Source organism: Eutrema salsugineum, unplaced genomic scaffold (assembly GCF_000478725.1).
Source record: "Eutrema salsugineum unplaced genomic scaffold, Eutsalg1_0 scaffold_1, whole genome shotgun sequence".
NCBI classification, from domain to species: domain Eukaryota; kingdom Viridiplantae; phylum Streptophyta; class Magnoliopsida; order Brassicales; family Brassicaceae; genus Eutrema; species Eutrema salsugineum.
In genome coordinates, this window is record NW_006256909.1 from 14,114,545 (window position 1) to 14,129,003 (window position 14,459).

The following is a 14,459-nucleotide window of genomic DNA, read 5'->3' on the forward strand; positions in this document are numbered from 1 at the left end:
CTAGTGGGTCATGCTATCAGGCCAGGTTCATTTCGGCTAAAACTGTCGTAAACCGGGATTAAGAGTGCCGATCTCGGTCTTTAACCGGTCTGAATCGGGTAGCGGAGTGTACCACCAACAGTCTTTTGGCCTCTTTTATGACCATTGTAATCTCCAAGTGGGTTGAGTTTGAAGTCTTGCAATTTTTGGCGTTATTGTATCCTGAGTCAACTCCTAACGTTCTCGGACACTTCGTTGTTAAGAAATTCAACAGGTAAATACTCTGTATTTTCGATGAAAGTGTTAGGTGTTTTCCTAATAGTTTCCCTTTTCGTTTTGCAATCTTATATATAGAATTGAGTTTCTGTTTTTCATTCATCACTTTATTTCATTTTGATATTTCTAATTCTGTGTGATAATGGGTCAACTGTTTGAACAAGTGAGTCACAAGGATATCGAAGATACCAAATCCCTTGGCCATGAAGATGCAGGACTCGAGGTATTTCTTTTTTCTCACTACATCTTTTCAGCCCTCTTAATTATTTGATCAAATCCCTACAAATCGGAAACTTGTAAGGTTTCTATTTTTTCTGAATTTTCAATGTGTGTTTTGGATGTAGTGGGTTGATAAAGAAGGAAGAACGCCATTAATCTTAGCTTGTACGAAATCAGAGATATTTGATGGTGAAAAAACTCTGCTTTAGTTGGGTTCCGATGTCAATGTTTTTCGTTCTGGTAATTAATCAAGAATCTTCTTTCTTCCCCATTTTTCCCATCTCTATTGTTTTTTTCAGAGTTTGTGCTTTAGTCCTAAAATGAAAACTTGTTAACTTTTCTCTCATCAAACTGTCTTTTGAGTTAATTCTTCATTGGGGTGAATGAAATGGAGAAACTCATTAAAGTAGAATCTGGACATTTTGTGTTGTTTGTTGGTATCAGATTGCAATGGTGAGACTCCTCTGCACCATGCAACAAATATTGATCTCGAAAACACGGTTAAGTTACTTCTATCTCATGGTGGTAAGTTTTTTTAATCTCTTTCTTGCCAATTTGCGTTGGATGTGATCAAGTCTTCATCATGTTTTATTATTTTATAAAAGTCATATATTATATAATTAGGTAACTGTTTTCTGTCAAACTATTCAAAAATGTGCGAATAGATTTGGTAACTGCAAAACAGTTATACATGTATGTATGTGTCTTTACAATGGGGTGTCTTCTAAAGACATGTCCCTTGGTCAATATGTGTTTTTACAAAGGGGTGTCTTCTAGAGACATGTCCCTTAGTCAAAGTGTGTTATATAAATACTGGTTGTTTATCTAATAAGAGTGTGTGGCTTTCATTTACAAAGAATCAAGTAATACATAAAAGTATAATACATTGAGTGTTGATTAAGAAAGAGAGAGATAGAGAAAACAGAGTAAAATCTGTGTAGTCTGATCCTTAAACGATTTTGAGAGTTCAAAGTTCTACATGGTATCAGAGACATAGAGACAACTATGCAGCAAGTTATTCCTATCTTCAATGGTGAATCTTATGGCTTCTGGAAAATCAAGATGATAACCATCTTGAAAACACGAAAGTTGTGGGATGTTATCGAAAATGAAGATATGTTGAATTTGTCTACTGAAAACTCACCGGCGTTAACCAGAGAAAGAGATGATCGAATGATGAAGGATATGATGGCTCTTTAGATCCTTCAAAGTGTAGTTTTGGATTCAATATTTCCAAGAATCGCTCCCGCATCAAACGCAAGAGAAACATGGAACACTTTAGAAATGGAATTCCAAGGAAGTTCACTAGTAAAAATGATTAATCTTCAGACCTTGAGAAGAGAATATGAGAATCTGAATATTTATCTCTTTCTTGCCAATTTGTGATGGATGTGATCAAGTCTTCATCATGTTTTATTATTTTATAAAAGTGATATATTATATAATTAGGTAACTGTTTTATGTCAAACTATTCGAAAATGTGCGAAAAGATTTGGTAACTGCAAAACAGGTACACATGTATGTATGTGTCTTTACAAAGGGGTGTCTTCTAAAGACATGTCCCTTGGTCAATATGTGTCTTTACAATGGAGTATCTTCTAGAGGCATATCCCTTAGTCAAAGTGTGTCATGTAACTATAAATACTGGTTGTTTATCTAATAAAAGTGTGTGGTTTTCATTTACAATGAATCAAGTAATACATAAAAGTATAATACTTTGAGTGTTGATTAAGAAAGAGAGAGATAGAGAAAACAGAGTAAAATCTATGTTGTCCGATCCTTAAACGATTTTGAGAGTTCAAAGTTCTACATGGTATCAGAGACATGGAGACAACTATGCAGCAAGTTATTCCTATCTTCAATGGTGAATCTTATGGCTTTTGGAAAATCAAGATGATAACCATCTTGAAAACACGAAAGTTGTGGGATGTTATCGAAAATGAAGATATGTTGAATTTGTCTACTGAAAACTCATCGGCGTTAACCAGAGAAAGAGATGATCGAATGATGAAGGATATGATGGCTCTTCAGATCCTTCAAAGTGCAGTTTTGGATTCAATATTTCCGAGAATCGCTACCGCATCAAACGCAAGAGAAGCATAGAACGCTTTGGAAATGGAGTTCCAAGGAAGTTCACAAGTAAAGATGATTAATCTTCAAACCTTGAGAAGAGAATATGAGAATCTGAAGATGGAGGAAAGTGAAACCATAAATGATTTCAAAACCAAGTTGGTTAACATGAGTAATCAACTTAGAGTTCATGGTGAAGAGAATACTGATTACCAATTGGTTCAAAAGGTTCTTTTCTCCTTGCTGCAAAAGTTGGATAGCATCGTTACTGTCCTTAAACAAACAAAAGATCTATCAACTCTCTCTATGACATAGATGATAGGTACTTTGAAAGCGCATGAGAGGCGCTTAAGTCTCCGAGAAGATCGTATCAATGAGTGTGCATTTTATGGAGAAAAGCTTGACTCAAGAGGAGGAAACAAGCAAAAAAAGTATTCGCCATGGGAAGACCAACATGTGGTGTGGCGTGTGTAAGAAGAAAAATCACAATGAGGTAGATTATTTCAGAAAGAAAAGTGAAAGCATTTCACAAGAGGTGCAAACGATGAGAAGATGTTATGTGTGCGACAAGCCAGGGCACATAGCCAGAGATTGTAAACTTAGAAAAGGTGAAAGAGCACATCTAAGTATTGAAGAATCAGAAGATGAAGATGAAGATGAGTGTCATATGCTCTTTAGTGCTGTTGAAGAAAAAGAGATCTCAACAATTGGAGAAGAAACGTGGTAGGTAGATAGCCGATGCACCAATCGCATGTCTAAAGATGTTAGACACTTCATCACTTTGGATCGCAGCAAGAAAATTATCATAAAGATTGGTAACGGTGGAAAGGTCGTGTCCGAAGGCAAAGGAGATATAAGAGTATCCACAAACAAAAGAGATCATGTCATCAAAGGTGTATTTTATGTACCCAAACTAGTAAGAAATTTGCTTAGTGTCTCTCAAATGATATCCAACGGATATCGAGTCATCTTTGAAGACAATAAATGTGTGATTCAAGATTTTTAAAAAAGGAAGATCTTGGACATCAATATGAAGGACAGAAGTTTTCCAATTCTTTGGAAAAAAATCAAGAGAAGAAGCGTATGTGGCTTTCACTACAAGAAAGAGGGGGTTTTCCGTCGAATTATTTACGATGATTTGTAGTCGTCGTAAATTTATGACGATATTACGTCGTATTTACGACGATCAAAAATTTCGTCGTAAATTCGACGTAAAAAATAAGCCTTGTAAAATCGTCGTAATGTTACGACGATATTACGACGAATAAAGAACGAATTTTATTTCGTCGTAATGTTGTCGTAATATTTGCATCGATAATACGACGAATTGTCCTCTATCTTGTAATTGACGTAAAATCGATGTAAATGTGATGTAAATTTTATTTCGACGTAAATTTGATGTAAATATGCAATGGTAATATGTTGGTAACCAAACAAAAAATTCTATATATACCCTTTCTTCTCTCATTATTTCATCAACCCAAAAAAACATATAAAGACACAAATTTTTTGAGTCTTTGAATGTTGAAGTAAAATTTTTAGTAGTTGAAATTTATATCAAATTTCAAAAACAAAAAGTCAAATATTTGTTTTTGAAATGTCTATATACGATCTACGAAAGTGGATGTATACGCCCAAAAATGGTGATGGGTCGTTGACTGAAGACTTCAAAAACGGATTGGAAATATTCATGTACCAAGCCGGCCTTATGCAAACTGTAATTGAAAGCGGCAAAATGTATTGTCCTTGTGTGAAATGCAAAAATAGGAAACATATTCCTATTGACACTGTCTGGCAGCATTTATTGAATAGAGGGTTCATGCCCCAATACTTTATTTGGTATCAGCATGGAGAGGGATATGGTCAAAGTAGTGGTCAGATGGCTGCACGGAGTAGTAGTAATCATCAAGAACATGTGGATTTTGAAGCGTCAAATGATTATCAAAGTAGTCAAGTTCAGGGTGAAGATCATGATAGGATGCATGAAATGGTTACTGATGCATTTCATGAAACACATGCTGATACTGTTGAGGAGCCCAATGCAGATGCGAAACGCTTTTATGATATGTTAAACGCAGCAAAACAGCCTCTGTACGAGGGATGTAGGGAAGGTTTATCAAAATTATCATTGGCAGATCGGATGATGACAATAAAAACTGATCACAATCTATCTGAAGTTTGCATGAACGATTGGGCAGATCTTATTAAAGAGTACTTGCCAGATGATAATTTGGCTGCTGAAACGTATTATGAAATTCAGAAGCTGGTTTTTAGTCTTGGATTGCCTTCTGAGATGATTGATGTTTGTGTTGATAATTGTATGCTTTTTTGGAGAGATGATGAGAAGCTTGAAGAATGTCGTTTCTGCCAAAAGCCAAGATATAGACCGCAAATTGCTGGGCGTAAGAAGATTCCTTACCAACAAATGTGGTATCTTCCTATCACTGATAGGTTAAAAAGATTATATCAATCTGAACGGACAGCTGCGTCGATGAGATGGCATGCAGAACATTCACAAACAGATGGCAAAATGACTCACCCGTCTGACGGGAAATCTTGGAAACATTTTAACACCGTACATCCAGACTTTGCTAGGTCTAAGCGAAATGTTTATCTTGGTCTTTGCACTGACGGGTTTAGTCCATTTGGTATGTCTGGTAGGCAATATTCATTATGGCATGTGATTCTTACGCCATATAACCTTCCTCCAGATATGTGCATGCAAAGAGAGTTTTTGTTTCTAAGTATATTAGTCCCTGGTCCAAATCACCCGAAGCGGGCCCTTGATGTGTTTTTGCAACCACTCATACATGAGTTAAACCAGTTGTGGCATGTTGGAGTACGAACATATGACTGTTCGAGTGGTAAAAATTTTACGATGCGAGCGGTGCTTATGTGGAAAATAAGCGATTTCCCAGCATACGGAATGCTATCAGGTTGGACAAGTCACCTTTGTTCCATATCCTCGAGTTCGGAGTACGGGAATTTCATGGCTGGCGGTTGTCAAAGTTGCTCCAAGGGGTATAATTGATGGTGTAGATCTCCCGCCAATGCAACAAGATGATTGTGTCGACATTACAGAACCTGATGTTGAAGAAAATGTTCTTTTAATTGATCCACGTAATCGACAAGTTGAAGATTTACATGGGGACGAAACAGAAGAAGGTGCTGACGAATTTCAAACAAGCAGTGATGATGACGATGATGATGAGGAGAACGAGGAAAATATTGAAGACTAATTAATTAAGTATGATGTTGGCATTTATATAATTGCATGCTTTGAACGTTTAAATGTAACATTTGTCAAATTTGATAAATTTGTTTAAAAAATGAAAGACAATTAATGAAAAGAAAATTTGTTTAAGTGTTGATTTGGACATATGTTGACTATTACGACGAATTTACGACGAATCACACCCATTCGTCGTAAATTCGTCGTAAAATACCATCGAGTTTACGACGAAATGTAACCCCTAAAACTTATAATCAATCTTTTCTGGGGTTCAGGAGGGGATTTAGATGAAGAGAATGATATGGCTTACCATCTCATAAGGTAAAACAACTTTCTAAACAACAAAAAAAAATTTCAAAATTTGACATATATGTGTTTATCAAGTAATTTTAAGGTGTTATATACATTTAGAGAAGATGTAAGGATTTATCTTAGATCAAACCAAATTCTTGATTATCTTATGTAAACATGCTAGAAAGTTATACAGACCACATTTAGCATGTATAGACATGCTTGTATGTGCTTATGGATGTTTCAATTTTTGTAATTCATCATTTTCGTACATACCATCGTAAAATCGTCGTAATATTACGACGATTTTACGACGATATGTAAATACATAGCCGTTATAATTTTTATGATTTATAAGGATTTATCGTAAATTCATCGTAATTTTACGACGATTTTACGACAACTAACCCTGACCGTCGTAAATTCGTCGCAAAGCCCAGATACAGCCACGTGTGTTTGTCTTATTCGCTTTGTTGTACGGTTGCACCTTTACGACGGATTTACGACAATTTCGTCGTAAATTCGTCGTCATGTTTACGTCGGATTTACGACGAATAAAAATTCTATATATATGGAAGCACCCCTTCCTCATTTCGTCGCTCATTCAACTTCTTCCTCTCCCTGCTTCCTCCTCACTTCGTTGCTTCCCTGCAAACCCAAAAAATCAGGTAATTTTTTTTTACTTAAAATCTAATTTTTATTTTTAATTAGTTTAGAAATACAAACGGTTTAGGTCGGAAATTAGTTTAGGCTCGGAATTTGTTAGATTTAGGATCAGAAGTTGTTAGATTAAGGATTTACGGTGTTTGTTAGATTTAGGATCATAATTTAAAATTAATTTGTAATTTCAAAAATAAAAATTTTCCGGTTTTGCAGACGATGACTCGACGGAGGACGCACTACATCAACTTTGTGGCGGACGGACACTCTTCCCGGGCGTCTGCCTCGGGGAACACCAGGACCGATGTCCCTTCATCTTCCGGAGCCTCCCAGGTTCCGAATACCGTAGCGGAGCAGTCTCCACCACCGCCTCCACCACCACCTCCACCACCACCTCCACCGCCGGCTGAAGAACCGGTAGCCCACCCTCCTCATCCGTATGCCCAATTTACGGTTGAGGACTTACTAGCCCTACCGGGACGGGGGGGCTTTACGACGTCTGGTTCCCGGAAAAGCGGAACCAGGCTCTTATTGGTAAGTAAAATTTTTTGTTTTTTATATTTTTTTAAATTAATGCTTTAATTTACTTAAATATTAATGTAATGTTTTTTTTTTGGTTTCATAGGTTTAACTTGGATAATTGTGTCGGTCGGAGCGTTTCCGACACAATTAAGAGTCATTTCGTTGAGCCGCACTACAACTGGAGCAAGGTGTCGCAAGAGACGTTCGACACTTGGTACAAGTGCTTCGCGGTAATGTTTTTTAAATCTTATTTATATCATTTCAAATTATTTTAAATTTAATTAATCTTACTTTTATATTGTTTATATAATTTTTAATTTGTTTTCTTTTGCAGCAACGGTGGAACTGGGACATCGGGATCAACGAGACGGTACGCGAAGCTTTCCGGCTGAAGGCGCAGAAACGCCTAGTCAACACCGTTTCCGATTGGAAGCGGAAGTGGGAGACCGATGGCGACGACGCAAAGCCGAGCTCCATGTCCATTTTCTGTTGGAACGGGTTGAAGGCGTATTGGCTGGACCCGCATGTCCAAACCACTGCGGCTAAGTGTTCGGCCGTCCGAAACCGGGTCGGTCCTGACGGTCAGAAGTTAGTGACCCCGCACACTTCTGGCCAAATATCTTTTGCGGGAAGACGTCTCATGATGATAAGTAATTAAATATAAATTATTTCATTATTATTTCATTTTTAATTATTGCTATAATTTATTAAATATTTTTGACTAATGTTTATTAATTGGTAGGCCGAGGAGAACGGAGGAGAACTTCCTCCAATGACGAAGCTCTTCGAGACCACTCACCGGAAGAGGGACGGGAGCTTTGTCGACGCTCGGTCAGAGGAGATCTACAATGCCGCTATTCAGCGGATCGCCGAGCGGGAGATCCAGGCCACACCTGACGGTACTATCCAAGTACCGTTGACTGTCGCTGAGCAAGACCAGATTTTCGAGGAGGTATGATCTATTTCAATTTTTAAAAATTTATTATATTTATTACTTAATAAATAATTAACGATTTTATTTCCATTTGTAGGTTGCTCCGAAGAAGAAGGGCCGAACCTTAGGGATGGGCTCTATTAGAGACTGTCCTGCCGCCTCGGCTTCCGGATTTCGCACGCAGGAGGATCCAAGTCATCTTCGCCAGGAGCTTGCTACGGCCAATGCTGAGATCACCACTCTCAGGCATGAGCAAGTGGCCCAGAAGCAGGAGCTCACCGAGATTCACGATCTCTTCGACATCATTGCGGAAGCGGTTCCGCAGTTGACCACCGCAATCCGAGCGAGGCAACAGCGAGCACGAGGCGTCTTTGAGGCCGGTGGTACTTCCGGTAGACCATCGGACCAGCAGACGCAGGGTCAGTCTTCGGCTCCGGTAGTGCAGACGGGAAACGACGGTCCAGCAGCGACGGGCGGCCAAGACGGAGAGCCTCCTCGTGACGTCGATCTCAACTTCGACGATTACGAAATCACATTGTAGATTAGGTTTTTTTGTAAAAAACAATTTGTATTAAATTTTTTTATATATAAATTATTTTCGAATTTAAATTTTAATTTAAAATGTTTTTTTCTATTTTAAATTTTTTGATTATTTTAAAAATTCATTAATTAAATTAAAATCGAATTAAATAATTAATTTATAAATCGATGTAAATTCGTCGTAAATTTACGTCGATCTAACGTCGAACATTTTACGACGAATTTACGTCGAATATGTTTACGTCGAATCTACGTCGAAACTTTACGACGAATTAACATCGATAATTAAAAAATTAATTTTTCTTAATTGAAATTGTTCGTCTCCTAATCGTTGTTAAATCGATATAATTTTACATCGATTTTACGTCGTTCTTATGATGGACTTATTTCGTTGTACTTTCGTTGGAAAATTTACGTCGAGTTTACGACGAATAGTTTCCGACGATATTACGACGATCCTGGGTTGGTAATTTTACGACGATTTTACGACGATTTCGGTTTTACGACGATTGTTTTACGATGATTTTTTATTCGTCGTTAATTCGACGTAAATGCTCTTTTACGTCGATTTTACGTCGATATCTGCCGACGTAAAACCTGATCTTTCTTGTAGTGTTTCGAAGAAAAAGAAGAACAAACAAATCTTTGGCACAAGCATTTTGGTCATATGAATTATGACAAGATGAAGATAATGCAAACACTAAAGATTGTAGAAGATCTTCCAAAGTTTGAAGTAATAAAAGACATATGTGATGTTTGTGAGATGGAAAAACAATCAAGGAGGAGTTTTCCAAAGAAATCTTTAAGCAACACAAACAAAACTTTGGAGCTTATTCATTCGGACGTGTGTGGTCCAATGCAAACGGAGTCAATAAATGGGAACAAGTACTTCCTCACGTTTATTGATAATTTCTCAAGGATGACTTGGGTATATTTTTTTGACGAACAAGAGTGAAGTGATCACAAAATTCAATATATTCAAGCCTTATGTGGAGAACCAATTGGAGAATCAGATCAAAAGGCTTAGAACAGATGGATGTGGTGAATTTCTATCAAGAGAATTCATCAAACTATGTCAAAAGAGTGGCATACATCATGAGATAACAACACCCTACACTCCACAACAGAACGGTGTTGCGGAGAGACAGAACCGTACGCTTGTTGAAATGGCTAGATCGATGCTCACGGAGAGGAGTTTTTCAAACAAGTTTTGGGCTGAAGCCATTGCAACATCAACTTATTAGCAAAATAGACTACCATCTAAGCCTTTGGAGAAAGGCGTGACTCCATTAGAAGTATGAAGTGGGAAGAAACCAAGTGTTAATCACTTGAAGATATTTGGGTGTGTATGTTACGTACACGTTCCAAATGAGAAGAGAAGAAAACTCGACGCTAAAGCCAAGCAAGGGATATTCGTTGGTTATAGCAATGAATCAAAAGGATACAGAGTGTTCTTACTCAATGAAGAGAAGATCGAAGTGTCAAGAGATGTGACATTTGATGAAGAGAAGACATGGAATTGGGATAAGAAGGAAGTGAAGAAATCAATTCTTTCACCATTCAAGATCAAGTCTTCAAGGGAACAAGGAGATTAAGGAGCAAATAACGATATAAATGCTCAAGTAGATCAAATAAGTGATGCATTCAACCAATTAAAAATCTCAAATAGAGGAGTTCAGAACACGATTGAAGAAGGAGAAACATCTGTTGGTCTAAGAGGACTCAGATCGATCAACGATTTGATGCAACAAACAAATGAAGTTGAAGAGATGGCTCATATACACGAGATGTGTCTTATGATGGCCGAAGAACCTCAGGCTTTGGAGGAAGCAATGAAGAACTAGGTGTAGTGATGAAGCCATGATCAAAGAGGAGTGTTGGATGTGATCAAGTATTCATCATGTTTTATTATTTTATAAAAATCATATATTATATAACTAGGTAACTGTTTTATGTCAAACTATTCGAAAAGGTGCGAATAGATTTGGTAACTCCAAAACAGTTACACATGTATGTATGTGTCTTTACAATGGGGTGTCTTCTAAAGACATGTCCCTTGATCAATGTGTGTCTTTACAATGGGGTGTCTTCTAGAGACATGTCTCTTAGTCAAAGTGTGTCATGTAACTATAAATACTGACTGTTTATCTAATAAAAGTGTGTGGTTTTCATTTACAAAGAATCAAGTAATACATAAAAGTATAATACATTGAATATTGATTAAGAAAGAAAGAGATAGAGAAAACAGAGTAAAATCCGTGTTTCCGATCCCTAAACGATTTTGAGAGTTCAAAGTTCTACAATTTGATGACTGAAAAGTATTAGTAATCTATTTAGTGTTCAATTAACATTTGGCATGTCTGTTTTTTTTTTTTAATTTCCATGCAGAAAATCCAATGGTTCGGAACGATGATTTTTTAACACCCCTTAAGGTTGCTAGAGCTAAAGGTTACAGTAATATTGTACGCACCATTGAGGTATATTCTTGTAACATTTATTTCGTATTTTCAGCGATTGGCTAGTAAACTACCTGAAACGTCATGAGCTATAACTTTTTTAAACTGTTTTGATTCTGTAGAGTCACATATGTTTGTTCTTTTATGTTGATGATGATGATATATATAGGATGCACAACCAAGGGCGGTGATCCCTTTGTGGAAAGCCAAGTTGGAGGAACCAAAATCAGATCAGTCTGATGCTTCAGTGATGATTGGTAATAACTCCACAAGTAATTTTCTTGATATTTTCCCACGTTCATGGAATCTGTTTCTTTCCATGTTGATTAAAACTTTCTTATCATGCATAGGTCCAACGCGCAAGAGGCAAAGAAGAAGGGGATACATCTCTCATGCAAGACGTTGGGCTCAAGTAGATTGGCGTAAGTGTTGAAAGTTTTGTACTGTCTAACCATGAAAAACTGTTACAAGAAGAAGGCATAAAACCATTCTGGTTTAATTGAATCTGTTATGTGAAGTAGAAACATAACTCTTTTATTTGGTTTTAATCTCGAATTTTTTTAGATATGCGGCTTAAGCTGGCAGCTGCGAAGAAAGGCGACATGCAACAGCTGAATTGGCTTTGCGAGGCATGTAAAGGAATTCCACAGGTATATATGGCCACAAAATACAACTTTGGAGTTAAGATATTTGCTAATTTGTGTGCCTCATTTAAAACTTTTGATACTAATTTGTGTGCCTCTTTTATATATTGTAAGAGTGTCTTTGTATCAAGTATGAGAGTATGAAATGAAAAACAAGTTAAAATTTTATTCTCTCAAACTTACAAAACACCAAATGAAAAAAAAAACAAAAACAGAGTATTTTGTGTGAATTACAACATTTATATAGTTACGGAAAACTGACTTTTTCATACATGAAGTATGCATAGATGTGTTTTTTATATCTGAACTAGGAGAATACCCGCACATAACGTGCGGATTTTTTTATAACTATTTTAAATCTATATAATAAATATAATCATTTAGAATTTTAATCCAAAAAAAATTTAGAAATCATAAAAATGTAATATAATAGTTATTTGTTATATGTGTTAAAATTTTAGAAATTTTGTCTAAAAAATAATATTAGAAATTAATTTAAAATGCAATATCATAAAAAATTAAGAATTATATAAAAAAAAATATTCAATCAATATCAATCAATTAATGAAAAAATTGTTCATTTTATTTGGTAGATTTAAAACTTGATATTAAAATTTATTAATTTTTTTTAAATTGTAATCTTAAATTATAAAAAACACCACATGTCATCTGTATATCAATTAAAAATGATGATCTGTGACTTAGATGGAAAGAGTGGATCATTTTTTATATAAATTTTTAATTATTTTAATTATTTTTTTTAATATTTATTTAATTTTAAGATTGTTTTTGTTATATTAGATATATATGAACTAAATTTTGTATAAATATGTATATACTGATAGACCTAAAAGACATATGGGTGTATTGAGGATCCAAATTTAACTCAAGTTCATAAATACCTATGACAATTTTTTTTAAAGTTTGTTTTTTAGGTTGTCCCACATCGACAACCTTGGATAATTGAGAAGGGGAAGCTTCACTATAAATAAGAGTATTCATCTATTCAGTAATTAAAAGTTATCAAACGAAATTGTGGGCCCATATCGAATTCTTCATGCGTTGGACACAGATGTGAAGAGTTTTTTTAATTAATATTTTAAGAGGACATGTAGCAAGTAACTGGAGAAAGTTGAACATGTTTTATAGTATAGATTATACCGTTGTGCTAAATCATTCATTAATTAAATAAAATTTGAAATTACATACTTAATCTTTTATTTTGTGATAAAACATACATTTGACTAAATTTGACTGAACAGTGTTAAGAGCATACAATTTAAAAGCTGAATTACATTGATATCAAAGATTCTAGAATCGATTCTAAGAACCTAATCCCTAAATTTTAAAATTCCCAATTCATTGTCAAGAGGTTGAAGAAAGAGGAAGACAAAAATTCCATCAAATCGTTTTGTATTAAATTATATTAGATTGTATCAGATTTTTGTAGACGACTTGGTTTCAGACTTGAAAGCCACATAGATACGGTTTAATGCTAAAATAAAAAATTATGTAATTTAAATTTTATTAAGTTAATGTATAATTTAGCTCGGTAGTATAATTTAGGTCTAAAAAAACATATATCGATACTTTATGTATGAAAAAGCTAATTTTTCACATAGTTTCATACTTATACATAGTGGATTATTAAATCGTATTTACTCAATTTTTAACACACAGTTACATATCTGTGTGTCTATATAAAGTTATAAACTTATTATCCAGATGCTAAGGAACCATACGATGTTAAACTGGCACAAAATCGGTAAAAAGATTTGCCTCACAAAACCCAGCATAATTGTTGTCCAAAAAACAAAAACCAAAGAAAAACCTACCATAATCTAGGTAAATGCAATTTGACTATTACCCTTTATTTTGTATGTGATAAGTGGCTGTTACCTTTTACTAATCAAAACAGGTCATTTTGATTATATCGTCAAACCATATCCATGGTAAAATCAATCATAAATCCTAAAGGTTCTCAAGAAGAGAGCTCCTCATCGTCATATCTACCCTTATAAATAAAATCTTAAAGGGTACTGTTAAGAAGTAACTGTTAGAACAGATTGATAAAAGAATTAAACACATTTAAATCCTAGATCTTGAATTCAAATATTCTGGCATCTATCAAATTCTGAAATGTTTCAAAACCTGGGCTGAATAATATCAATTGACTTTATAATTATAACTAAACCAAGAGTCAACATTTGGAAAACAAACACAAAGATTCAAAAATTCACAGATGATTAAAAAAGGGTGAAAGCATCATCTAAATCTGAAGAAACCCAAATAGCCTATCAAGTATCAACAACAAAATATTTATTTCAAAAAAACAAAAAACCTTTTTTCCCTTTCTTTCTAGGTTTTACATAAAATAAGTTACACATCAAAAAACAATGAATATGAAGGAGAAGAATATATTTCTTTCAGATCTGATTGGATTTGAATGTTTTTTTTTTCACCAGCGAGACTCCGATTCAGTTGATGCAGTCGGGATCCATTCACTGCTCACAAACCAACGAGGAAAAGGTCAAGTGGTTGTGTCAGCCAATTGCTTCCCGAGCTGCACCAAGCGAATCCGAGCCCGACGGTGACTCTATCATAATCTCTCTCCAAAAGAAAACAGAGACAGAGAG

At 35.3% G+C, this 14,459-nt stretch overlaps 1 protein-coding gene across 1 annotated transcript; it reads left to right on the top strand.

The window, feature by feature from the left end:
• The first annotated feature begins 281 nt into the window (after nt 1-281).
• On the top strand, nt 282-8,724 carry LOC18029357. Its single transcript, XM_006414659.2, has 7 exons — nt 282-478; nt 600-714; nt 919-999; nt 6,944-7,261; nt 7,353-7,479; nt 7,584-8,201; nt 8,281-8,724. The coding sequence occupies exons 6-7, from the start codon at nt 8,022-8,024 to the stop codon at nt 8,722-8,724; spliced, it is 624 nt and encodes a 207-aa protein (XP_006414722.2). The 5' UTR covers nt 282-478; nt 600-714; nt 919-999; nt 6,944-7,261; nt 7,353-7,479; nt 7,584-8,021.
• Nucleotides 8,725-14,459: the final 5,735 nt, after the last annotated feature.